We start from the raw sequence: 26,816 nt of genomic DNA, 5'->3' as shown, positions 1-26,816 counted from the left end.
TAGAGGTTAAATGACCCCATTTGTGGGGTGATTTATTGTTAAAATTATTAAACATGCTAAAATCACATGGAGTGGCTATTCCACTTTTCCCCTGACTCCATAGTGGGGCAAATGGGAACTACAGGAGTCACTTGGTTTGTAGGGCCTCTGGGGATGGCTAGACTTGGGGGGTAAGAGGTGAGCAGGTTAGCAAAGCCCCAACAATCCTTCATGTAGTACCCTTTTCCCAGCAGTAACGTGTGGCTTCAGAGATTTCCCCCTTCTTCACTTTTCTTTCCTCCCTATATGTGCCGTACTTCTCATTCCCCTGCCTGTGACCCTGGAACCTCTTCTGCTTCGGCCCGTTATGGTCCTAGACTAGATGATGAGGGAGGCTTTTCCTTGACACCACCATTCCAGTCTCCCTTCCATGGAACTAATCTACTCAGCATGCACTATTGTGATAAACTGATTGATTTAGGTCTGCTAGGGGGAAAGGGAGGCTCCAGTCCCCACTGTGGCTTAGATCCCGGGAGGGGAAGTTGGAGTTGGTGCAGAAGGATCTGAAGGGGAAAAAAAAATGTTACCTAAAGTGTGAATGCTGTAACTAGCAGAACAGTGCATATGTCCCACCCTCAGGCACCCTACTCTGAAGGCCTTCCCCTCCTTCCCACATTGTTCTTTGGGGAGACCTCTCAGCCTCGAAGCCTCTTGTTCAACCCTACAGGGCAGGCATAGCTACTGATCAAAGAACCTTATCCCAAGAAGAAATTGTTCCACCCTTAGACAAGTGACTGCTGATTGAAGTCTTCATCTTCTCCATCTCTCTTGTGCCTCTACTTCTGTAATGGCTTGAGGGGGCCAGATACAAGAATATATAAGAGTTGAACTTGCCTCAAGGAAAGGGTAGAGGGACAAGGGATAAAGATACATGGGTGTGGAGAAGGGGAGAGAAGGGACCAGGGTGAAGGTGAAGGGCAAGTCTGGCCATTCAGGAGCTGGGATCCTTTTTCCTTTTCTGAAATCGCCGGAACTTGCCCTGAATAGCAAGGGCAGCCTTCTCTGTTTCGGGTGCTGTCAGATCAATGTCAATCTCCTCCTCCTCCTCCGCCTTCTTGACATTGCCAGCTTTTCCTGCAGATAGTTGGGAGACTCATTAATGAGTTAATCTGACCTGCTCCAGACCCTTTCTCCAGGCCCCCAATACAGTGGGTAAGGTCCACCTTGTGCCAGACTCTGGGGTCCCCCAATTTTTGCTAGGCTTATGAATGCCTGATAATTCCCCTAGAAGTCTGAGTCAAGGTACTAAGGCTGGGAATTAGCTATAGTTACTTAGGGGAGCTCTGCTACTCTTGGACCAAACAATAAATGTCTTCTTTCATCACTTATTCATAAATCCTACAGTTCAAGTTCCAATGCACACTCACTTTCCTCAGCTTTCCCTTAATTTCTGATGGGGATAATGCTGGGACTTTTGATGAGTTTCTTCTTATCTTGTACCTCTCTCCCCCAACACTCCAGACCCAGTTTCTAAAATCAAGGAGTAAATACTGATAGGTTTACTTCCTACGAAAAATAGAAGGAAGCCTATAGATATAGTACTATAGTTCTAACCTAGTCCTTTGTTTCACTTATCCACATTCTTATTCCTTTCATGTCTGACTTTAGGAAATTCCAGACTCACTCTACTTGTCTTCATGTCTCTGTAGTCACCTGCTCTACAAACTGCCTAGCCCAACCCCACTCACCTTTTTCCTCTGGGCCAGCTGCCTGGTTGGTTGCTGGGGACGTTTTGGTATTAAGCTGGAAAAAATATTAGAATATCAGAATATTAGATATTCATGGAAGTAATTTGAAGGCACCATCACCTCAGACCTCTTATATACTCTTAAGCCCTCCTATCACCATGTGCATTTCCTTAGTCTTTTGAGGAAGTGAGTCTTGAGATCAGAGACCAGAGGAAAAGTTACCAAATTCATTCAACAAAGATTTATTGATGCTAGAAAGTGTAGAGGACAAAACAGACAAAGAAATTCTGCCCTCATGGAGCTTACATTCCAGTGTATATAGAGACAAATAAATAAAGCACATAAAATGACTACTGTGATGATAAGTGCTATGGAGAAAAGGCAGGGAAAGGAGGTAGTAAGTACTGGGGTGGAAATGGAGGAATACAGTTTTAGATAGAGTAGTCAGGAAAAGCCTCTCCGAAAAGTTGCATTTGACCAAAGAGCTGAAGGAGATGAGGAAGTAAGGCTCATAGATATCTGGCAGGAGTTTTCAAGGGCTCTGGGTTGGAAGTGTGACTAGCCTGTTTGAGGAATAGTAGACCAATGTAGTTGGAGTGGACAGAGGAAAGAGGAAAGATTAATGGAGATGAGAACAGAGTTAACTAGGGGTGGAAGCAGATTATGTAGGGCTTTAGAAGTCTTTTTAAGGAGTTTGACTGTTACTACAAGTGAGATGAGAAGTCACCAGAGACCTCTGATTTGCATAAAAGGGAAATGAGAAAGGAGGCAGAAAAATCTGTTAAGAGGTTATTGCAGAAAACCAAGCAAGAGATGATGGTAGCTTGATTCAGCATGGTGGCGATGAAGATGGTAAATGGTTGGATTCTGGGAATATTTTCCAGCTATGACCAATATGATTTGTTGATTTGATAAACAGCATTGTGAGAAAGAGATGGGTCAAGGACAATTCCAAATTTTTTTGGCCTGATGATCTGAAAAAAATACAGCTGCCATTTCCTGAGATGTAGGAAACAGGGAGAGGAGGTTTTAGGGGGAGGATAAGGCGCTTATTTTTTAACAAATTTGAGATGGCTATTAATCATCCAAGAGAAGATGCTTTTATTACCAGTTGAATATTCAAGATGAGTTAAAGAGAAGGACCTGGACTACAGATATAAATTAGGGAGCTATTGATATATGGATAGCATTTAAAGCTGTGAGACTGAATGGGATCGCCAAGAAAGTGAGTTCAGATACAGAAGAGGATAAAATCCTGAGGTATCCCAGTGATTAGAATTGTAGAAATTAAGAAAAATCAACAGGATGGAGAAGAAGCCAGGTAGGAGAAAAGCCAAGAGATTACAGTAATGTGGAAGCCATGTGAAGAAAATATTTCAGGGAGTAGAGAATGATTGTGTCTAATTCTGCAGGTAAGTCAAGTACGATGAGAACTGGATTGACCATTTGAGTTTTGCTATGGGGAGATCACTGGTGACACTGATAAGAGAATTTTCCATGAAGGAGGGGAGAAAGGGGAGGGAATGATTGTAATGGGCTCAAAAGGGAAAAGGAAGAGAGGAATTGCAGCAGCAAATATAGAAGGAATTCCAAAAATGGGGATGGGGGTATAACTTCTGGCAGATATGAGGTCACAAGAAGATTTTATTTAAAATGACAGAAATTACAGAATGCTTGTGTTCTTATGGAAACAATCCACTAGACAAGGAAAAACTGTAGGAGAGAAAGAGGATCATTACTGGAATAGGAGAGGGGGGTGAGATCTAGTGCATCAATAGAGGGCTGGCCTTGAATAAGAGCTAGACTAGGATACCCACAGGAACTGGAGGGAAGGCAGAGTTTACAGGCCCAGGCGAAAGCAGAGGGAACATTTGGAGGGAGACCTAATTGCTTCTATTTTTTTGAAGTAAAATATGTAACAAGGTCATCATCCAAGAGGAGGAGGGAAGAGGTATTAAAGAAAGGAAGGGAGAAATACTTACCTAGGCAAGTAGGAGAGTAAATGGACTAAGGAACAGTGATAGGATTGCTAGAGACATTCAGGCCCCTCATAAGGCAGGAGGTCATGAATTTGAAGTGAGAATAATCAGCTGATATGTATGCTTGTTTCCAGGTTCCCTGCTCAGATGGAGAGTTAAACGTAATAGTAAGGCCAGGTACAATGGCATAAACCTGTATTCTCAGCTATTTGGGAGGATCCCTTGAGCCCAGGAGTTCAAGGCCAGCCTGGCAAGACAAAGCAAGACCCTAGCTCTCTTAAAAAATAGTAATTCCCCTTTCTCAAAATTATATTAATAAGGCTACTTCATCTGGACATTCATCAGTCTCAAGGTATGGTTCATCTGGAGACAGAGTCACTCTTGCACTTGGTACCTTTGGAGTCTGTTTATTCACTTCACAATTTTAAGTACTTTATATTTAACAAAATACAAAAACTGGGTGCTTTCATGAATGTTTTCTCATCTAATTCTTGAAACAGCTTAGTGGAGTATTTATTATCATCCCCCATTTTACAGATGCAAACCTTTGTTGAATGACTGCCAGAGGTAAGGGTTTTGCTTTAAGAAACTGATAGAATCCAATTTATGTTCTGTAGATTATGCTGTTTCCATCTCACTTCAATAAATACTTATCAAGCACTTACTTGTGTTCAACACTGTTCTATAAACTAAAGAGGTATAAAAGAAGCAAAAGATTCATTCAACAAATACGTCAGTGCCTAATCACATGGCAAGTATTGTTATAGGCGTTGGGCATACAGCAGTGAGCAAAAGAAAGTCCCTGCACTTATTCAACAAATACATCAGTTAGTGACAAATGCCATGAAAGAAAATAAAGCAGAGTAGTCTAGGGAAGTCTCTCTGAAGACTGACATTTGAGTAGAGGCTTTAATGACAATGTAAGAACAAGCTATGTGAATGTGTGGGAAAAGATCCTCTGGGCAGATGAAAGATCAAGTAGAAGGTCCCTGAAGCAAGTTTGTGCCTGTTATGTTCAAGGAAGAGTAAAAAAATCATCACGGGCCAGATGCAGTGGTTCATGCCTGTAATCTCAGCACTTTGGGAGGCCAAGATGGGTGGATTGCTTGAGTCCAGGAGTTCGAAACCAGCCTGGGCAACATGGTGAAACACAATCTCTATAAAAACTATAGAAATTAACCAAGCTTGGTGGCATGCACTTGTGGTCCCAGCTACTCAGGAGGCTGAGATGGAAGGATCACTCGAGCCTGGAAGGTGGAGTTGTGGTGAGCTGAGATCGCGCCACTGCACTCCAGCCTAAGCAACAAGGGTGAGGGAATGGGAAAGGGAAGAGTAAAGAGAAAGAGAGATCATCATGGCTGTAGCTATGTAAGGGAGAAAATATAAGAAATGAGGTTAGGTAGATGGCCAGAATATGTGTCTTTGGAACAAGACAAAGAATTTAGATTTTTTTCTGAGCTGATGAAAAGACATTATAGGTTTGGGGGCAGAGGAAAACATGGTCTGTCATGTTTTTAAAGGATTATTCTGACAAATGGGTAGAAAAAAAGACTACTGGCTGGGTGTGGTGTCTCATGCCTATAATCCCAGCACTTTGGGAGGCTGAGATGGGATGATCACTTGAGCCCAGGAGTTCATGACCAGTCCAGGCAACATAGCGAGACCCCATCTCTATAAAAAGGAAGAAATAGGCCAGTGCGGTGGCTCACGCCTGTAATCCCAGCACTTTGGGACGCCAAGGCGGGTGGATCATGAAGTCAGGAGATCAAGACCATCCTGGTTAACATGGTGAAACTCCGTCTCTACTAAAAATACAAAAAATTAGCTGGGTGTGGTGGCAGGTGCCTGTATTCCCAGCTACTCGGGAGGCTGAGGCAGGAGAATGGTGTGAACCCAGGATGCGGAGCCTGCAGTGAGCTGAGACCGAGCCACTGCACTCCAGCCTGTGCAACAGAGTGAGATTCTGTCTCAAAAAAAAAAAGAAAGAGAGAAACAGAGAAACAGAAAGACAGAAAGAAAGAGAAAGAAAGAAAGAAAATAGAGGGGCAAGAGAGAAACCAGGGAAAACAATTAAGAGGGTCTCACAGTGGTACAAGCAAGATGATGAGGCCCGGTGGGGGTAGTGATGGAGATAATAGGAAGTATTAAGACTTGAGACAAGTTTCATGGTAAAATAAATTGGATCTGCCTGTATATTTTTCAGTACAGAGAGCTCTATCAAAGATCCGTTCTTTAAAGGGTGGCAGAGGACTTGGAAGTTAGTTGGAGATGAATGTTGGGTTATGAGAAGGCTTGGTAAGATGGAGGATTTTAAATGCTGATGGAAATGATTTAGTAAGGAAGAAAAAAAACTGATGATACAGGAGAGGGGATAATTACCAGAGTGATGTCTCAAATAGGCAAGAGAAAATAGATCTGGTGCATAAGTGGAGGGGTTGCCCTTTGATAGGAATACAGACAGTTTATCTACAATATAGGAATGCAGGCATAGAAACAGGAAAGGTGGCAGATGTAGAAATGTATAAAAGTTTTCTTCTGATTGTTTCCATTGTCTTAATGAAACACGAAAGACAGTTGTCAGCTGAGAGTGAAGAAGGCACAGGAAGTATTAAATGTTTGAGGGAAGAGGAGAATGAGTGAAAGGATTATCTAAGAAGGAGAGTGAGTAAGCTGGTGAGACATAGGATGAGGCAGGAGGATCACTTAAGCCCAGGGGTCTAAGACCAATCTAGGCAACACAACTAGACCCTGAAGATGTAGCAGGATTACCAGATAGCACAAAGGGCACACTGGGGGTTAATGGCCATGAATTTAAGGTGAACCCAATCAAGATACTGTTCCTATCTTCCAGGCTAAGTGATTTTAGAGGAGATAAAAACCCAAATAATATTTATTGTTTATTATATATCAAACATTATCCCATTTAATCCTCTGAAATCTCTAAGATGGCACCCTATGTTACAGTTGAGGAAAACAGGCTTAGAAAGATGTTGAGGAACTTGCCCAAGTCAAATCACACAATAGAAAACAGTGAACCTGGCTTTGGAGCGCAGGTAGACCGACTCCATACTCCTAGCCAACAGGCTGTACTGTCTCCATAAGACCAAATATTGTCACATGCTGACACAAATATGCTAATATGTTAACAATTACTGAATCTAAGTGGAAGACATATGGATATGTATTTAACTATTTTTTCTTTCCTTAAGGAATTGCTTTAATTTCCTTTTTTGGACTTTTCATTGATAGTGTTTAGAGACACCATTGATTTTTATACATTGATCTTATATCTAACAACTTTGCTGAAATCATTTATTAGCTCTAATTATTTGTTTGTTCAAGATGGGGTCTCACTATGCTGCCCAGGCTGATCTCAAATTGGTGGACTCAAGCAATTCTTCCTCCTCAGCCTCCTAAATAGCTGAGATAATAGGTTCAATGCCACTGCACCTGGCTTGAACTATTCTTTCAATTCTGGTAAGTGGTTCCAATAAAACATTACGGGGAAAGAAAATAATAATTTAGAAAAAAAATTATTTAAAATGCTAATGCGATATTGTATTTGACATGGGCAAGTTTTTCAAACTCAGTTATGGTCCAAATTTTGTGTAAGATACATATGTGTGTGTGTATATATATATAAAATATATATACACACAGATTTTCCTTTTTTTTTAAGAGATTAGTCTTGCTTTGTCACCCAGGCTGGAGTGCAGCGGCACAATCATGTCTCACTGCAGCCTTGATCTCCCAGGCTCCAGCGATCCTCCCACCTCAGCCTTGCAGGTAGCTGGGACTACAGGCACACCATTACAGCTCGGTAATTTTTGTATTTTTTTGTAGAGACTGGGTCTTACTATGCTTCCCAGGCTGGTTTCAAACTCCTGAACTCAAGCAATCCTCCTGTCTCAATCTCTCAAAGAGCTGGGTTTACACGCACAAGCCACCGTGCCAGGCCCATATACATTTTCATTTTAAAATCTGGAAGAACATACATAAAGGTGTTCCTGAAACCCTATGGAATTCCTACTTGTTCCCCTTTGACCAAAAGAAAGATTTCATGACAGGAAGGACTGTTCTGAGACTTAGGAGACTGGCCCCGTTGTTACTCTTTCTCTCCCCATAATACCCCTGTGGTCAAATGTTTTTCTATTCTTAGTTTTGCACATAATCGATAAAATGTCCCAATAGTTACTGAGGTGACAACTTCCACAGGAATATTGTCATCACAAGAGGTTTGTCCACACTGTAAAAGTATGACCCGGCCGGGCGCAATGGCTCACGCCTGTAATCCCAGCACTTTGGGAGGCCAAAGCAGGCAGATCCTTTGAGGTCAGGAGTTCGAGACCAGTATGGCCAACATGGCGAAACCCCATCTCTACTAAAAACACAAAATTAGCTGGGCGTGATGGCAGGCAAATGTAATCCCAGCTACCGGGGAGGCTGGGGCAGGAGAATTGCTTGAACCAGGGAGGTGGAGGTTGCAATGAGTTGAGATCACACCACTGCACTCCAGCTTGGGTGACAGAGCAAGACTCTGTCTCAAAAAAAAAGTATGACCTAGATGGAGTATGCAGTTAATAGGATAACAGCAACTGTCCAGACAAGAGGGTCATAGGTTAAGAAGCAAGTTCTATAGTCTCATGATCTCTGACTTCAAATCCTATGCTCTCTTTTCCCAGTAAACCCCGGACTCTGATCCATGATTTAGCCATTATCCCTCTGTCTGACTCTAAGCCTATTCCCTTAATCTATCAGATCTTTTCTCTCACCCCAACCCCTCCTCTTTGAAGGAAAATCTGGACTGATTCTAAATATCTTCCCTTAGGTGGCTGTTTCCTCTACATTCCTTCTCATATCAGCAGACCTTGAGAATAAGCAGGAATGTGTGTCAGGACTAAACCACACAGGCTGCCACCTTCCCTCTGCCCTGCCAGCTGCTTCCCTCCCAAGTCTCTCCTGATATCTCTGGCTCTGGAATGGAGCAGTGGCTCAGCTGCCATCTGGTCCCCCCACCCCCGGGGTTTCTAGCTCCATTTAGGTTACATTTATGAGAGATAATAATCTAAAAGTGGGGGTCTCCACTTGGGAAACCAGAAAAGGATGCTGTAAGAAGAAAACTCCTATTACTCACAATGCCCCTTGAAATTTCCCTTTTACCTTCCACTGAAAGGGCGGCAGGAGCTTTTACCTCCTGACCCTCTTCTCTCTTTCTCTCTAGCTAGTTGTCAAAATAGCCACTCTAGACGTTCTTCTGGATCTAGTTGTTTATGATTTACTGAGGTTAGGGGTGGGGGAAGTTAGATCACAAGTTGTCTGCTCCCACCCTCTATGTGGTGCTCAGTCCTTTATTAGTCCTTGATCTCTGCCTCAACCCTCCTGTTTATCTTCCAGAAATGCAGCAATTTTAGATGAATTAAGGTCCTCTGGTATATGCATCTGCAAGCCATCAGACTAACCATATTTCACATAAACAAAGGAGGCATGGAGGTCCACTCTGGGTGAACAAGAGACCATGTACTCTAGTGTTTCTCACAAAAACTCATACCTCCAGAGGAGTGAGGCCGAACTGCAAGAGCTGTAACAGGTCAGCATTTCTCAGCTCCTCATTCTGGCCAGGTATGGATCACAAACTTCTCAGGTGCTCTTCTACTCCGTTTTTTTTTTTTTTTTTTTTTTTTTGAGACGGAGTTTTGCTCTTGTCACCCAGGCTGGAGTGCCTAGCCTTCTGCTCCTTTCAATACTGAGCTTTTCCAACCAGAAATAACAACAATGAAATGATTTAGCAAATCCTTCCTTCTCCTAATAGGACCCAACTGGGGGAACTGGAAGAAATCAAGGATTTCAGAATGTCTCTTCACTTTACTTTATGAACAATCATATATAATACACTATGTGCCAGCTACTTTTCTAAGCACTTTATAAACACTAACACGTTGAATGATTATTTTAACAGCCCTATAAAATAGGTATAATTATTATTTCTATTTCACAGAGAAGGAAACTGAAGTCGAGAGGTTATCTTGCCCAAAGCCATAGAACAAACAAGCCACAAAGCTAGGATTTGAACCCAGGCAGTCTGGCTCTAGAATCCATGTTCCTGATCATTATCCTATGCTATCTCTCAATCTCCAATCAAAAGTATGAGCATGTATGTGCATGCATATACAATGCTATCTTCACATATACTCCAAAGGAAACTTGGGGAACAGGGTCCAGTCGTGCCTGCCATTATGGGGCAATTTTACATGTTATTAATATTTGACAACCTGATCCCAGACCATGCCTGTCACTCACATTTCTGCTCTGTTAATTGATCTAATCACTCTGATTCTGGTTTTCATCTTAATGTTTGCTCAGTGGGCCTCCTGACACACGAGACTGACTCCCGGAGGACAGCCACAGTTTACATATGTGTTCTTTACTCACAGAGCCAGAACCCAGCCCTTCAGAGTCTGAGAATTCCATGTGAAGGATCATTCTACTGGCTTCTATTTCAAATGCCTCCCTCACTGTCATTCAAGCCTGTTATTCCAAGTTTCTAGTGAGCTTGGAGCTTGGTTCAGTTCAGCCTCACTGCCCACACAGGACTGAATAGGATTTCTGGGGTTTTGTTTTTTTTGTTTGAGACACTCAAGCAATACTCCAGCCTTGGCCTCCTAAAGTGCTGGAATTACAGGTGTGAGGCACCTGCACCCTCCCCAGCCAGGATTAAATGTTTCTCATTTCTCAATAGATACCAAACACTAATTAGCAACTGTGAGGCCCATCAACTCATTCTTTTCCTTAATTTATTTTCCCTAGAAGGTTTCAGTTGCTTTCCTTACCTACTTTCCTATATTTCTTTTTCTCCTTGCTTCTGAGCCTGCTGTGTACCAATGTTCCATTCCATCATCTTGATGATGCTGCCAATTCCCCATGAGTACTCTTTTGTTTCCTCTGCAGCTCAAAGTTGCAGATTCTCCCTTCCCATGGGGAAGAAGGAAAAGAAGGAGAGTCTTGTTGGCTTAAGGGTCTTTTTTTCTTTAGGCTTTGAGATTGCAGAGAGGAACATGACATAGTAAACTTCTCCCTTTCCCTAATACTTTCCCCAGGAGTACCTACCCTTTTCATTTCCTCCCACTTCCAGGAAAGAGAAACACCACACATTTGCCTATCCGCCTCTTCTCAGAGCATTTGTCAGATGATGTCTTGTCCTTCCATCTGAGCTCTAGATCCCATTACCCTTCTCCTCCTCAGGAATCTTGACAATCAGTTCCCTTTACTCTCTTATATATAAAGCTTCCCTCTCTCTTTAAGAAGCAAATAAATATATGACTTAGGATGTCAGTTAAAAAAATAAATAAATAGGCCGGGCGCGGTGGCTCACGCCTGTAATCCCAGCACTTTGGGAGGCCGAGACGGGCGGATCACAAGGTCAGGAGATCGAGACCATCCTGGCTGATACGGTGAAACCCCGTCTCTACTAAAAGTACAAAAAACCAGCCGGGCGAGGTGGCGGGCGCCTGTAGTCCCAGCTAATCGGGAGGCTGAGGCAGGAGAATGGTCTAAACCCAGGAGGCGGAGCTTGTAGTGAGCCGAGTGGGCGCCACTGCACTCCAGCCTGGGCGACAGAGCAAAGACTCCGTCTCAAAAAAAAATAAATAAAATAAATAAATAAATAAATAAATAAAATAAAAGCCTCCCTCAACCTGAATTTCTTTTCCAACTACCATTAGAGAGGAAAGAAGCAGGTCTAGGACAATAGGAATTGTCAATATTGAGGAATAACTTTTGTGTTTTTTTTTTTGAGACGGAGTTTCGCTTTTGTTGCTCAGGCTGGAGTACAATGGTGCGATCTCGGCTCACTGCAACCTCCACCTCCAGGGTTCAAGCAATTCTCCTGCCTCAGCCACCAGAGTAGCTGGGATTATAGGCGCCCACCACCACACATGGCTAATTTTTGTATTTTTAGTAGAGACAGGGTTTCACCATGTTGGCCAGGCTGGTCTTGAACTCCTGACCTCGTGATCCACCCACCTTGGCTTCCCAAAGTGCTAGGATTACAGGCGTGAGCCACTGTGCCCAGCCCAGGAATACCAATATTAAAAGTTTAGGGAAATGCTTTAAAAAAGAAAAAAAGAAATCAGGATCTAGAAGAATTTGCTTAAAAAAAAAAAAAGGTTAGGGATTACCCTGATCTGATCACTATATGTTATATGTATCAAAACATCACTCACTATGTAACCCTATGAATATGTACAATTAGGCAGGGCACGGTGGCTCACGCCTGTAACCCCATCATTTTGGGAAGCTGAGGAGGGCGGGTCACTTGAGGCCAGAAGTTCGAGACCAGCCTGAGCAACATAGACTTTGTCTCTACTAAAAAAAAAAAAAAAAAAAAAAAATTTTAGCCAAGTGTGGTGGCATGCACCTGTAGTCCCAGCTACCCGGGAGGCTGAGGTAGGAGGACCAATCACTAGAACCCAGAGATCAAGGCTGCAGTGAGCTATGATCACGCCACTGCACTCCAGCTTGGGTGACAGAGTGAGAGCTTCTCTCAAAAAAGAAAAAAGAAAAAAAGATCAGGCACAGTGGCTCACACTTGTCATCCCAGCACTTTGGGAGACTGAGGCAGGCTGATCACAAGGTCAGGCATTGGAGACCAGCCAGGTCAACAAGGTGAAACCTAGTCTCTACTAAAAATACAAAAATTAGCTGGGCGCGGTGGCATGTGCCTGTAGTCTCAGCTACTCAGGAAGCTGAGGCAGGAGAATTGCTTGAACCCTGGAGGCGGAGGTTGCAATGAGCCAAGATTGTGCCACTACACTCCAGCCTGGAGACAGAGCAAGACTCTGTCTCAGGGGGCGGGGGAAAATAAAAGAAACAAACTACGGACTAGAAGAAAATGTTTGCAAATCAAATATCTGATAAAAGGCTTGCATCCAGAACAAGTTTTGAAAGAACTTCTAAATCTCTATAATTAAAAACACAGTTTTTTAAAATGGGTATAATATTTGAACAGACATTTCACCAAAGAAGATACATGAATGACAAGCACATGAAAAGATATATAACATCATCATCAAGTGGGAAATGGAAATTAAAACCACAATGAGATATCACCACATATCTATTAAAAATTTTCTGTTTAGTGGTGATACCATGTGGAGGCAAAGATGTGGAGGCAAAGATATAGAGCAACTGGAACTCTCATACGTTGTTGGTGGGAATGCAAGATATAGCTACTTTGGCAATTTCTTAAGCATATATTTACCATACCACCCACCAATCCTATTCCTATTTATCCAAGAGAAATTAAAACTTATGTTCACACATACATTTGTAAATTAATATTTATAGCAACTCTACTTGTAATTGCCAAAAACTAGAAACAACCTGAATTCAATGACTGGTGAGGCCCACTTTCCATCTGTAGATGGCCGTCTTTTGCTATATCCTCACATGGTAGAAGAGGAGAGGGACCTCTTTGGGGTCTCTCTTCTTCTTTTTTTTTGAGACAGAGTCTCGCTGTATCGCTGGAGTGCAGTGGCGTGATCTCAGCTCACTGAGACCTCCACCTCCTGGGTTCAAGCAATTCTCCTGCCTCAGCTGCCCAAGTAGCAGGGACTACAGGCACATGCCACCACGCCCAGCTAATTTTTTTGTATTTTTAGTAGAGACGGGGTTTCACCATGTTGGCCAGGATAGTCTCAATCTCTTGACCTTGTGATCTGCCTGCCTCAGGCTCCCAATGTGCTGGAATTACAGGCATGAACCACTGCACCTAGCTTGAGGTCTCTCTTTTTTTTTTTTTTTTTTTTGAGCCTGGGGTCTCTTTTATAAGGGTACTAATCCCATTTATGAGGGCTCTGTCCTCATGACCTAATCACCTCCCAAAGGCCTCACCTAGTATCATCACCTTGGGGGTTAGGATTTCAATATATGGATTTTGGGGGTACACAAACATTCAGATCATTGCACACCCTAACACAGTTGGCTCTGACATGAGCAACTGTAACAACCCAAGTGGTTACTGATGCTCTTGGGATAAAAGATGAAGTTCTTTTTAATTTTTATTTTATTATCATTTATTTTTTGAGACAGAGTCTCTCTCTGTTGCCCAGACTGGAGTGCAGTGGCATGATCTCAGCTTACTGCAGCCTCTGCCTCCTGAGTTCAAGCAATTCTCCTGCCTCAGCCTCCCCGTAGCCGGGATTACAGGACGTGCCACCATGCCCGGCTAATTTTTGTATTTTTAGATGGGGTTTCACCATGTTGGCCAGGCTGGTCTTGAACTTCTGACTTCAGGTGATCTGCCCACCTCGGCCTCCCAAAATGCTAGGGTTACAGGTGTGAGCCACCACGCCCAGTCCTTTATTACTATTTTTTTGAGACAGGGTCTTACTCTTGCCCAGGCTGGAATGCAATGGTACAATCTCAGCTCACTGCAGCCTTGGCCTCCTGGGCTCAAGCAATCCTCGCACCTCAGCTTCCTGAGTAGCTGGGACCACAGGCACACACCACTACACCCGGCTAATATTTGTATTTTTTGTAGAGATAGGTTTTTGCCATGTTGCCCAGGCTGGTCTCAAACTCCTGGGCTCAGGCAGTATTCCTGTCTCAGCCTCCCAAAGTGCTGGGATTACAGGTGTAAGCCACCACACTCAGCCCCAAATCCTTAATATGGCCTAAAAGGCTATACATTACTCAGCCTCTGATTACCTCAGTGACCTCATCTTTGGAACATACTATGTTCCTTCCCACCTCAGGACCTTGGCATATGGTTCTCTTATGCCGGCCTCCTTTTTGTGTCATTAATTCCTATTGATTGTTTTTGATCCTTTACACATGATTTACACTAAGTCTTTTTTAAATAAATGAGGGGGGCTCTCTGTTTTATTTGCAACATCATCTAAGTTTCTGAAATCAAATTTGCTTCCAGACAGTTGAGGGCCTCCATTCTGTAGCCAGTTCAGAGGTTATAGAAAAGGGATTCAGAAGCCAGGTTACTGCTTTCCTTCACTTTAACATATGTGCCTGAAAAGGAGCTGAGAATGAAGGAAAGACCTTCTCATGAAGTATATTTCATATTACCTGTACCTGTAGTACAGGTAATATGTCTTACCTCCCCTTCCCTACCCTCAGCACCCTGCTAGATTTTATTTCCTTTGAAGCACAGTCCATGTTTTCCATTTGTTTGTGTCTAGCCTACAATAACTACAACCTGTGTCTTGTAATAGTAGGTACTTAATGGATATTTATGTGAATTAAAATTTGCTTAGGCCTTATCGTCACATAGAGGATGAGGATAAACGAAAAAAATAAAATAAAATTCTGTTAGGCTTCAAATTCCTGGGAGCAGCAATGTGGCACACTAGTCAGACAGATCTGGATTCATACCCTGGATCTGCATTGACTATCTGTTCAAATCTCAGCTCTGTCATTCCTAGCTCTGTGACATTGGGTAAATTGCTTAGCTTTGCTGTGCTCAGATCTCTCATCTGCAGGGGAGAGGTAATATCTATCTTGAAACATAAAAGGGCAGGGCATAGTGGCTCATGCCTGAAATCCCAGCACTTTGGGAGCCCAAGGCGGGTGGCTCATTTGAGGCTAGGAGTTTCAGACCAGCCTGACCAACATGGTGAAACCCTGTCTATACTAAAAATACAAAATTAGCCAGGCATGTTGGTGCATGCCTGTAATCCCAGCTATTTGGGAGGCTGATGCAGGAGAATCACTTGAACCCCGGAGGCAGAGGTTGCAATGAGCTGAGATCACGCCATTGCACTCCTGGCAACAAGAGTGAGACTCCATCTCCAAAAGAAAAAAAAAAGGTAAAAGGAACTAGAGAAAATGTATGTAAAATACCTAGCACATATTGCAATAAATAGTTATTATTCCAAAGTAATATACCCTGGGGTTGAATATAAGAATAGGTTTAGGTCAAGATGCTGAGGTATTTACTGCAGGGTTAAAATACTAGTGTCAGAGAGTGGAGTTGCCACAGAGTAGTTCTTCTCGAAGTGGAACTGAAAGAGGAAGAGAATACCTGGGATTGCTCGAAGGGCCCTGGAGGCTTATTCTGCTACTGTAGGAGTTTCATAAATGCTCTTTTTTTTTTTTTTTTTCCTCTAAACAAGCCCTAGAAATCACAGTCTCCCTGTCTTCCCAATGTCTGCCCCCAGAAGTGCTGAGAATGGCTCTAAACCTCTGGGAACCCTGAGACATCTCTTTTTTTAAGTTATACACCACAAGGAGAAGGAGATTAGCACTCAGGAGTAAACAAACTATATCTCCTTGATTGAGTCCTTTCGTCCACTTTTGTGTCATGAAGATCATTGTGTAAGTCTATTCCCTGCCTCACCAGATAGTACTGTTGGCCGGGTGCGGTGGCTCACGCCTGTACTTCCAGCACTTTGGGAGGCCAAGGCAGGGGGATGACCTAAGGTCAGGAGTTTGAGACCAGCCTGGCCAACATGGTGAAACCCTGTGTCTACTAAAAATACAAAAATTAGCCGGGCATGGTGGCGGTCACCTGTAATCCCAGTTACTCAGGAGGCTGAGGTGGGAGAATTGCTTGAACCTGGGAGGCAGAGGTCATGGTGAGCCAACATCGCGCCACTGCACTCCACTCCAGCCTGGGTGACACAGCCAGACTCTGTCTAAAAAAACAAAAACAAAACAAAAACAAAAACGAAACATAGTACTGTGGTAGCAAGCACCTAGACAGTCAAAATGGTAGCAACTTTGGTGCTGTTTTCCTGCTACCACTACTGGGGAGCAGATACCCTATAACTCTAGGCCCAATCTTCCCTGCTCCCTTCTTGGGCTGTGTTTCCTCCTTCCTTTGTGGCTTTCATCTTTAACAGTGTTACCACAGCAACCATTGTCACCGGAAAATGGAAGATAGTGTCGCCCCTTCTGCTCCAAGCAGTGAGTTAGAACCCTGGAAAGGATACTACTCAGATTTCCCCATATTCCTCAGCCCACTGGGCTCTTTAAAGAGAGATCATGGGCTGTTAACAGCAGCAACAAACAGGAGCAAGGATCACCTCATCATACCTAGACTACTTATACCTGTATTTGCATGACATAGTTTGGATGCTGTGTAAATAAAAACACATTATAAACACAATTTGGTACTTACTGCCAGAATTACTTAGTTTAGATGAATACGCACAGGAACTCAGAATCCTGTCCTACAGTCCAAGGCAGAAAACCTAAAAAGGGACTGAATCCTAAAAATCCTAAATACTAGCCTTTAAAAATTCCTTTCCTTGCCTTTGTATTGACATAAATCCTAGGCTTCCTAAGCTCCCTGCTAGAGGTGCAGGAAGTGAAGGGGGACAGGAGTTAGTGGATCTGCTTCCAAGTGGTGACAAAGAGGCTTTGCACCCTCCCACTCCAGCCCTGGGACCCTTTTATCCCTTCTGACATATTCTCCTCCAATGTTAAATGAAGGTAACTGCTAAAAAACCTTATAGAGGCTTCTGGGATCCTCTAGTGCCCCTGGAAGACCCTAGACTGCTGTTTTTGCAGCACTGTTGGAACTGTTTCAATTCTTTCAGTGCAGCAACCAGCTGCAGTCCTTAAACAGCTTCAGAAAGACTTGCTCAAGGTCACCCTCAAGATAACAGAAAAAGAACTAGGAATCCTTACTACAGGTTCTACATACACACATTCCTCTCTTAATATATAGACTATTTCCCCAATACCCTATATCTCAGATGCATCCTAAGACAGAATTAGAACCTAAACAGCCCTAGCTCCCAAGCCCCATTGTCTGATCCTCGCCTCTTAGCCACCCCACCCGTTTCCTGGAATAGAAGTACCCCCAACTGGAGTCAGATGCAGAATTCCTTGGCCATGCCAGCTTATGATATGCAGTGAGTCAACAGCCCCAGCCTGTTCCCCCTAGCATGGGCTGCCACAGTTTAATGAGTGGTTATTTGTGGTGCTCTGCACACAGCTTAAAGCTGTGCCTTCACCCCACACTGGGGTATAGGGAATGGGGGAGAGAGAGTAGTGCCAAAGCATCATTTATTACTATAATCTTCAATGTGCATCCCACCCATGGTTAATGTCCCAAAATAAACGTATTAATCCCCCTGCAGCCTACAAAGCAAACACTCAGCTGGAGGGCTTTGTGTGGGAGGGAGGCAGCACCAAAGACAACAGAATGGTAAATGGCACCCTTTTTCCCTGGGTGGGGTACTGGGCATGCCTTCAGGAATAAGCCTAGAGGGAAATAGAAATCAGGCTTCAGTGAGGACACTGCGACAAGGTCTAGATTTCTAGGTACTTGTTTATGGGCACCTTTCTGGGATGCAGATCTTTTAGAAAAGTGGTTTTGAGGCTGGGCGCGGTGGCTGACACCCGTAATCCCAGCACTTTGGGAGGCCAAGGCAGGTGGATCACCTGAGGTCAGGAGTTTGAGACCAGCCTGGCCAACATGATAAAACCCCGTCTCTACTAAAAATACAAAAAAAATTAGCCAGACGTGGTGTCAGGCGCCTGTAATCCCAGCTACTTGGGAGGCTGAGACAGGAAAATCGCTTGAACCTGGGAGGTGAGGTTGCAGTGAGCCGAGATCATGCCACTGCACTCCAGCCTGGGCAACAAGAGCAAAACTCTGTCTCAAATAAAAAAAAAAAGAAAAAGAAATGTGGTTTTCGATCTGCTCTCATTTAGCTTACTTTTGTAACTAAAATAATTCCAGCCGAGTCAAGCCATTTTCAGCAGCAGGTCTGGAGTATGGATTTAGAAAATCATGCACTCAGGATGCTTGAATCCCAGTAAGATTTCATCACTTACCTTGCCAGCCTAATGCATTCTTCTCATTCTTCTTTCCCCATCTTCTTGCCCTTCTTTCTCCCCCCGCCCCAGAGACAGAGCCGTGCTCTGTTGCCTAAGCTGGAGTGCAGTGGCACGATCATGGCTAACTGCAGCCTTGACCTCCTGGACTCAAGCAATCCTCCCACCTCAGCCTCCCAAGTAGCTGGGACTACAGATGCACACTACCATATCTAGCTAATTTTTCATTTTTTGTAAAGACAGGGTCTTGCTATGTTGTCCGGGCTAGTCTCAAACTCCTGGGCTGAAGCAATCCTCCCACCTCAGCCTTCCAAAGTGCTGGGATAATAGGTATGAGCCATGACATCTGGCCTTACCATTCTCTTTCCAAAGTCTTTGAACTCCCAACTTGGAAGTCAAACGGCCAAACAAAAGAGGACTGAATATCCAGAGGCTGTTTGGTCATCGGGTGCACCAATTTTACTTAGACACCGGCTTTCCTGCAATTACGGGAATCAATGATGAACATCGAAATTAAGAACTCATGAAAAGAGGGCCTTCAGGCTCCCTACTTCCTTCACTCCTATCAGCTTACCTACTCCACCCCATTTTCTGCACCCACTTTTAAGGTGACTAGGCATCCTGCATAAGGATGGATAGTACCTGCCCTGACTAGTATTCTACCAGAATGAACCCTGTTGATAAAATATTATCTAATGTTGGTCTCTTGTCTCTCTCCTCTTGCTCAGCATTATTAGATCACACTGCTTATATTTCTTTTTTGTGTGTGTGAGAGACAGGGTCTCACTCTATCGCCCAGGCTGGAGGGTAGTGGTGCCATCATGTTGCCCAGGCTGGTCTCAAACTCCTGAGCTCAAACAGTCCTCCTGCCTCAGCCTCCCAAAGTGTTGGGATTACAGGTGTGAACCACCACACTCAGCCACATTGCTTATATTTCTTTTTTTTTAGATGGAGTCTTGCTATGTGACAGGCTGGAGTGCAGTGGTGCTATCTCGGCTCACTGCAACTTCTGCCTCCCAGGTTCAAGCAATTCTCCTGGTTCAGCCTCCCAAGTAGCTGGGATTACAGGCAGCTGCCACCACACCTGGCTAATTTTTATAGTTTTAGTAGAGATGGGGTTTCACCATGTTGGCCAGGCTGGTCTCGAACTTCTGACCTCATTATCCACCCGCCTCAGCCTCCCAAAGTGCTGGGATTATAGGCGTGAGCCACTGCGCCCAGCCTATATTTCTTATAGAAAGTACTTGGGGCTAGGCATGGTGGCTCATGTCTGTAATCCCAGCACTTTGGGAGGCCGAGACAGGTGGATCACTTGAGGCCAGGAGTTTGAGACCAGTCTGGTCAACATAGTGAAACATGATCTCTACTAAAAAAAATACAAAAATTACCCGGGCCTGGTGGTACATGCCTGTAATCCCAGCTACTCGGGAGCTGAGGCAGGAGAATCGCTTGAAGCCAGGAGGTGGAGATTGCAGTGAGCCAAAATGGTGCCACTGCGCTCCAACCTGGGTGACAGAGTGAGACTCCATCTCAAAAAAAAAAGGAAAGAAAGTATTGAGGCCAAGCATGGTAGCTCATGCCTGTAATTTCAGCGTTTTGGGAAACTGAGATGGGTGAATTGCTTGAGCTCAGGAGTTTGAGACCAGCATGGGCAATGTGGTGAAACCTGTCTCTACAAAAAATACAAAAAAAATTAACTAGGCATGGTGACATGTACCTGTGGTCCCAGCTACAAGGGATGCTGAGGTGGGAAGATTGCTTAAGCCCAGGAGCTTGAAGCTGCAGTGAGCCATGATCGTGCCACTGTACTCCAGCCTGGGTGGGTGAAAAGACACTGTCTTAAAAAAAAAAAAAAAAGGTACCTGAAATATATTAAGGGATTGCATGCTAATTAAATAATTCTGTGGCCAGGTACGGTGGCTCACCCCTGCAATCCCAGCACTTTGGGAGGCTGAGGTGGGCAGATCACCTGAGATCAGGAGTTCAAGACCAGTCTGGCCAACATAGTGAAACCCCATCTCTACTAAAAATACAAAAAATTAGCCAGATGTGGTGGCAAGTGCCTGTAATCCCAGCTACTTGGGAGGCTGAGGCAGGAGAATCGCGTGAACCCCGGAGGCAGAAGTTGCAATGAGCCAAGATCGCACCATTGCACTCCAGCCAGCCCTGGCAACACTGCAAGACTCCAACTCAAAAAAAAAAAAAATTCTGTATTTACTGAAGTAAAATGTTAAAGGAGTCCTATGGAATATTCTTTTGGAATGAGAAGTCAGAAGTACTGTGCCCTAGTCTTGGTTCTAGTACAGTATAAACTTAGATAAGTTTTGGGCCCCAGTTTTCTCACCTGTAAAATGAGAATATTGGACCAGATGATCTTCAGTGTTCCTTAACAAATCTAAAATCGCATCACTAAAATGTTTTGACATTTTATTTGAGGTTTTCTTGGTGAAAGATATATTTTTCTATTTTGAAGAACTTTTTGCAGAACTAAGTTTATTTTTCTCTATGATAAAATAGACTCGTGAAAGACAATTTAGAAACATAGAAAAGTAAAAAGAAAACAGAGGGAGGCATTCATAGAACCACCACCTTGAAGAGACAATTATTCATCTTTCTTCATCCTCTCTGCCTGCAACTCTATCTCCACCACTTCCATCAGTTAGGAGCCTCCATAAGCAGAGGTGAAAGACGCATCAAGTTTGTGTATTTGGACTTCAGCCATATTACTTACGGCTGCCTGACCCTATAAAGATGACATTCTAAGAGCTAAGAAATCACAGCTGTAGTTGAGAGAAGAAATCATCCATATTTCCAAGTTACAGGATGACAGTCATCTACTTCTATCAGCTAGAGGCTCCTGCCTAAGCAGCTAAAACCAGCAACGTAAATGGGAGACTAAGAAAGGGATGAGCAAGTTCTCATTTTCCTCACTCCAAAGCAGATGTTTCCAGAGGTAGAAGGCATTTCTTTCTTTTTTTCTTTTTTTTTTTTTGAGAAGGAGTCTCGCTCTGTTGCCCAGGCTGGAGTGCAGTGGCGTGATCACTGCAAGCTCCGCCTCCCGGGTTCACTCCATTCTCCTGCCTCAGCCTCCCAAGTAGCTGGGACTACAGGCGCCCGCCACCTCGCCCGGCTAATTTTTTGTATTTTTTTAGTAGAGACGGGGTTTCACCTTGTTAGCCAGGATGGTCTCCATCTCCTGACCTCATGATCCACCCACCTCGGCCTCCCAAAGTGCTGGGATTACAGGTGTGAGCCACCACGCCCAGCCGGTAGAAGGCATTTCAATAGCAGTAAGTGACTAGATTTTCTATTTTGTATATCCAATATAACCATAATAAAAGTAACATACCAATGAGAGAGATAAACTTGGATCTCCTCCAAGTCCACACCAGGTTCCCTAACAACTGGTTCACAGGAGACAACAGAATAGTATCATTCTGACTGAACTTCCCTTGTTAAGAAGGTGGCAGATGCAGACACATGTGCACAGGAAAGAGAGTGTGGATCTCCAAAGTGTGATATCCCATTCTCATTAGGTAAGAAGACAGCAAGCAGGATAATGAAGGAGCATCAGGTTTAAGCTGTCCCCTAAATGAGATTTCTAGTTGATCTGTCCCTGCCCCAGTCCCTGCCAGCCAAAACACAGGACAGACACCATGAAGACTGTCACTAGTGGTCCATGACTCCCATTTCAGCAGAATGACTGCTGAACCAAGGGATTCCCCCAGCTAGGCTCCTCGCAGATGAGAAATGCAACAGGATTACAAAAGAACCTGCAATTCTGCTTTAAGCAGCCAGCTACACTGTATGAAAAAGGATTACAGGAAAGAGCCCTCAGGGACTGAACACATCTCCCATTCCCACCCGTCACTGAAACTAGGGAAAAGTTATTAAACCACAGGAGCTAGAGTGTGATCCACAGCAATCAAGTCCTGCCTGCAGCTGTGAATGCAGACAAATTGGAGATGAGTCCCTGCAGCTCCTTCGTGCATGAACGCGCACACACACACTTACAGGGAAATGCTCTACTGCAGTAAAGAGTGACAGTAAAGAGCCACAAAGGCAAGGCAGAGTCAGAGATCCTCCCCAGCAGCCCCACCAGAACCCCTGCATTGTTGGTTGTTCTAGGTCTGGAGACTCCTCCCTGGTTTTGTTCTTCAGTTGAATTAGGAGTCTCTTAAAGACATCCCAAATTGCCTCATTTTATGCAGTTTCTCTGAAGCAAGAAAATAAGCAGTTGGGGGAGGTGAAACTTACGTAAGATTCAAGGTACACAGGGCTTTCCTGGGCCGGGCTCTTCTGCCTGAAAGAGGAGCCCCATGGGGCTGGGCTGAGAGAAATGAAGCAGATTGGAGTCTCCCTAAGAGCTCTGGGCAACACTTCCACCTTTTACCATAGCTTTTACAAGAGGAAGAAAACAGGCTGGGTCGCAGCCCCTAGAGAAGCAGAGACCCCTTTGTGACCTGATTCAGAGACAGCTGCTCTTGGATTTTATAAGTACTCATCCCTGAGACCAGGCTCAGCTCCGTATTAGGAGACAGCTTCTATGACTAAATTGCTAGTTAAAACGAGTTCACACTGATAGCCTAGGAGGCTGGGCATACTTGGGTACACTGACAGTCTCCATCCGTGGATCCTTCTCTCATCATTCTACTGAGACCCTGATGAAGGCTAACCAAATGCAGCTGCTGAGTCAGGAGGGCGCAGACTTGACCTACCCCTCAAACACCAAATTGTTTCCTTTGCCACAAAACAGGCTTCTCATTCCACCAAATACTACCCTAAATGCCAGCCCCTGTAGTGTGTCCTACAAAGGGGCTGTGCACTTTCCCCAGAAAAAACAAGCTAACCACAATTCCTCACGTTGGCATAGCCTTCAGATCACAAACTCCCAGGGGATGGCTTGGATTACAGCTTTCAGATTTAGAAATGCTCGGGGTGGGAGGAGTAGTATGAACCCTAGACCTCAGTGAAAAGAGGGCAAAGAAAACCTCTCTTCCCACATTAGAGCTGAAAGAGGAGGTTGATGAGTTTTTTTCTTTTCTTTCTGAAAGACTGCCATCATCAGAGTCACAACCAGCTGAGGGACTGGAAATCACTTTGGTTCATCTGCAGCCCCCAGACTAGCTGAATTTTCCAGGATAAAATTAGTGAACATGGCAACCAAGACAACACAGCAGTTGGCACTAATTAGCTCCCTGGGTGACAACTTTTGGTAGGAGTCAGTAGAGATCTTCATTTTTACTATCTAAACTGGAACCTAGGCTCCAGGGTCCTATTCCTTCAGTAATCTAATGTCTTTGGGAATTCTTCTGCTAAATTTCTGTAATATTCTAATGGAGGAGGAAAAAAACAGTAAGATACTAGCTAATATAGATTGAGTGCCAGGTCCTGTTTGAAGTATTTGGCATATATTATCTCATTTAATTATTACAACAACCAATATTATCCCCATTTTACAGATAAAAAATGAAACAAAGGTTTTGTACTTTGCCTAAGGCTACATCACAGGTAAGTTGCAGACCTACATACATATCTGACATATAGCAGAGGAGTTAGGTTCAACATAATGACGTGGGTACTAGGAAAGAGGTTGCAGAGGGCAAGCGTGTGATGCCAGTAACCAGACTGACTTCACTTGGGAAGGCTGATCCTTGTTTCTGGAGATGAGACTGTGCCTACAAATAGACAATAGGAGATGTCTTTCCAAAGTCTCTGCTTTGGCCCCCTACTCCCCCACCCCAGGAACAGTGTTCTTTGAAAACAGTAAATCAGTTAATGGACTGGGTCTGGCCACGATGAACACCACAGGGCCTGCTAGAAGACCTAGTTCGTAACAAGCACTGCAGAGGGAGGTCTATTCTTGAAGGGGAAATTTCCCCAGGAGCTGGCAGGGGCTTCTAAATACCCGAAAAGATCCCTCCAACGTTCCTGACTGAATGAATGGAGGGCAGGATACCACCTTTCTAAAAGGGGCATAGTGGCCCTCCCCAGGGGCCAGGGATGGAGTTCTTGTTAGATGCTACGTAAGGAACGTGAGTGCCTTACATCCCCAGGAGAGAAAGGACAGAAGCGAAGTGAGGGGGTAAGGGGAGCCAGACAGATGCAGGGGGCAGTATCCCAAGGGGATGACGAGAGCTCAGCATCCCCACTTCCCGACTCTACAGCCGATTCCAGTTACCCCCAAAAGCACCGTTCACAGTAGGGAGACTGAAAGCACCCCGTCTTCCAATCGTTTCCCAGCGCCCGGAGGTGAGAGCTTTCCTAGGAGGGCAGTGGTGCGCCCCTGGAGGGTTCTTCGCGGCCACGGTCTGCCTCACTCTCCCTCGCCTCCCTGGCATCCCGAGCCTCAGCCCCCTCCCCGCCGCAGCTCTGCCGAGACCCCCGGGGGCGCGCCGCTCACCTCGCTCATCTCCGCAGCTGCACAGGGCGCTCCAGGCGCGGCACGCACAGGTGAGGCGAGGGTCCCTCGGGGCTCCGCGGGCGACAGCTGAGAGTTGCCGGGCTCTGCGACAGGGGTTACGGTTTACCAGGAGAGGCGAGTTAGTGCAGAGAGCCGCTGCTCTGGTGCTGGCACCCGGGATTCTCCGTCGCCCGGCTCCGGCCAGACGACCCTCTTCGACCCGTCCTGTCAGAGCCTCTCGGCGCGCCGCCTCCGACCCCATCTTTTATACTCAGCTCGGTACCCGCCTCCAGCCCGACCAATAGAAGCTCCTCCTACCGTAGCATGACAGCCTCTTGCATCCAATGCTGGCAGGTTTAGAGGTCTGCTGCATTTCCAAACTAGGGTAAGACAGAGAGCGGGAAGGAGGGGGAGACCATCGGGGATGTGCGGACGGAAAATGAACCAGGGGGAGCAAAAAAAGAGAGGAAGGAAGGAGATGTACACGAAGAAAGCAAGGGGGGGAGTGGAATGGAAGGAGTGTGTGAGTCTGAGAAAGAGAAGAGCTGGAAGGAAATTAAGAGGGTACGCGGAAAGCAGGAAACAGTGAATGAAAGGGGTAAAGCCAAGAGATGTTGCAGATTAAGATTTTGTAGTAAGATAGCACCGTGGACCAGAGAACAGCACAAGAGAGGGAGGAAGGCTATGGGAAGAGAGAGAGAGAGACAGAATGAGAGAAAGAGAGAGACTGGAGCAAATGGACAGTGTTCTTCCGCAAAGAACAGAGAAATTGTGAAGTGCCTGTTTGATGTGGAAGATCATAGATCTTAGGAGTTGGAAGACATTTTAGGATTCATCAAATCCTACTGTGTCCGGAGTTAGTTCCTTCTGGTGGGTTCTGGGTCTCGCTGACTTCAAGAATGAAGCTACAAATGTTGGCAGTGAGTATTACAGCTCTTAAAGGTGGCACTGGACCCAAAGAGTGAGTGAGTGAGTGAGTGAGCGAGCAGCAGCAAGATGTATGGTGAAGAGCGAAAGAACAAAGCTTCCACAGTTTGGAGGGGACCTGAGCCGGTTGCTGCTGCTGGCTGAGGTGGCCAGCTTTTTTTTCCTTATTTGTCTGAGCCCATGTCCTGCTGATTGGTGCATTTTACAGAGTGCTGATTGGTTCATTTTACAAACCTCCAGCTAGTGCTGATTGCTGCGTTTTACAATCCTAGCTACAGAGTGCTGATTGGTGCATTTTACAATCCTCTTGTAAGACAGAAAAGTTCTCCAAGTCTCCACCCGACCCAGAAGTCCAGCTGGCTTCACCTCTCAATCTCCCCTCTAAACAGGACACCCCAACTGCTGTTGGAAATTGGGTGATGACCACGCTAGGTAGGGGTCATCTATCTAGCGTGGTCATCCTGCTGGATAGGGGCAAAGAAGGGGCCCTGCAGTGGTAGTATCCTCCGGAGGGGAACTCTCTAGGCCAGCCAAAGGGTCAGTGGGTTGGTCCAGGGGTCCTCAGTAGAAGTTGTTATTGAGCTCATTTGGGGTTCTATTTGTAAGACCATCTGTAGTTTGATGGCATCAATCCTGGAGGAAACAAATTCGACAAGGAGGTTAAAAATACAGGGCCCAAAGGGGAGTAATAGCAAGATGGCTGTCAGGGGACATAGAAATGGGAGAAGCCATGCTGCCCACCTCCAGAGGTTGGTATAAGAGTTTGAAAGGCATTGTCTGATTTCAGAAGCCTCTTCCTGTAAACACCAGGCGGTGTCTCATGCTATCCCTGACTGGTTAGTATAAAAGCAACACTCTTCCCCTAAGAAGGTGCAAAGTCCTCCTTTCTCAGCAGTGAGGAGGTCTAAGCCTCAGCGGTTTTGGAGAGTCACTGCTGCCAAAGAGTCTATTTGGGATTGTAGAGTAAGGATAGATTTTGTTATT

At 44.8% G+C, this 26,816-nt stretch overlaps 1 protein-coding gene across 1 annotated transcript; it reads right to left on the bottom strand.

Annotated features, from left to right (window-relative positions):
- PCP4L1 (Purkinje cell protein 4 like 1) lies at positions 1–25,165 on the bottom strand. Its single transcript, XM_003892968.3, has 3 exons — positions 24,906–25,165; positions 1,728–1,782; positions 1–1,113 (listed from the first exon to the last, which is right to left on the bottom strand). The coding sequence occupies exons 1-3, from the start codon at positions 24,912–24,914 to the stop codon at positions 971–973; spliced, it is 207 nt and encodes a 68-aa protein (XP_003893017.1). The 5' UTR covers positions 24,915–25,165; the 3' UTR covers positions 1–970.
- Between the last annotated feature and the right edge of the window lie 1,651 nt (positions 25,166–26,816).

The sequence above is a fragment of the Papio anubis genome, chromosome 1 (assembly GCF_008728515.1).
Source record: "Papio anubis isolate 15944 chromosome 1, Panubis1.0, whole genome shotgun sequence".
Classification (NCBI taxonomy): domain Eukaryota; kingdom Metazoa; phylum Chordata; class Mammalia; order Primates; family Cercopithecidae; genus Papio; species Papio anubis.
This window is presented reverse-complemented; position numbering and strand designations above follow the sequence as displayed.

What these genes read in the sequence shown, in the direction of transcription:
- PCP4L1 (XM_003892968.3), bottom strand. An exon ending in AGCTGGCCCAGAGGAAAAAG is followed by an intron (nt 1,114 to 1,727) that starts GTGAGTGGGGTT and finishes AACTATCTGCAG; the next exon opens with GAAAAGCTGGCAATGTCAAG.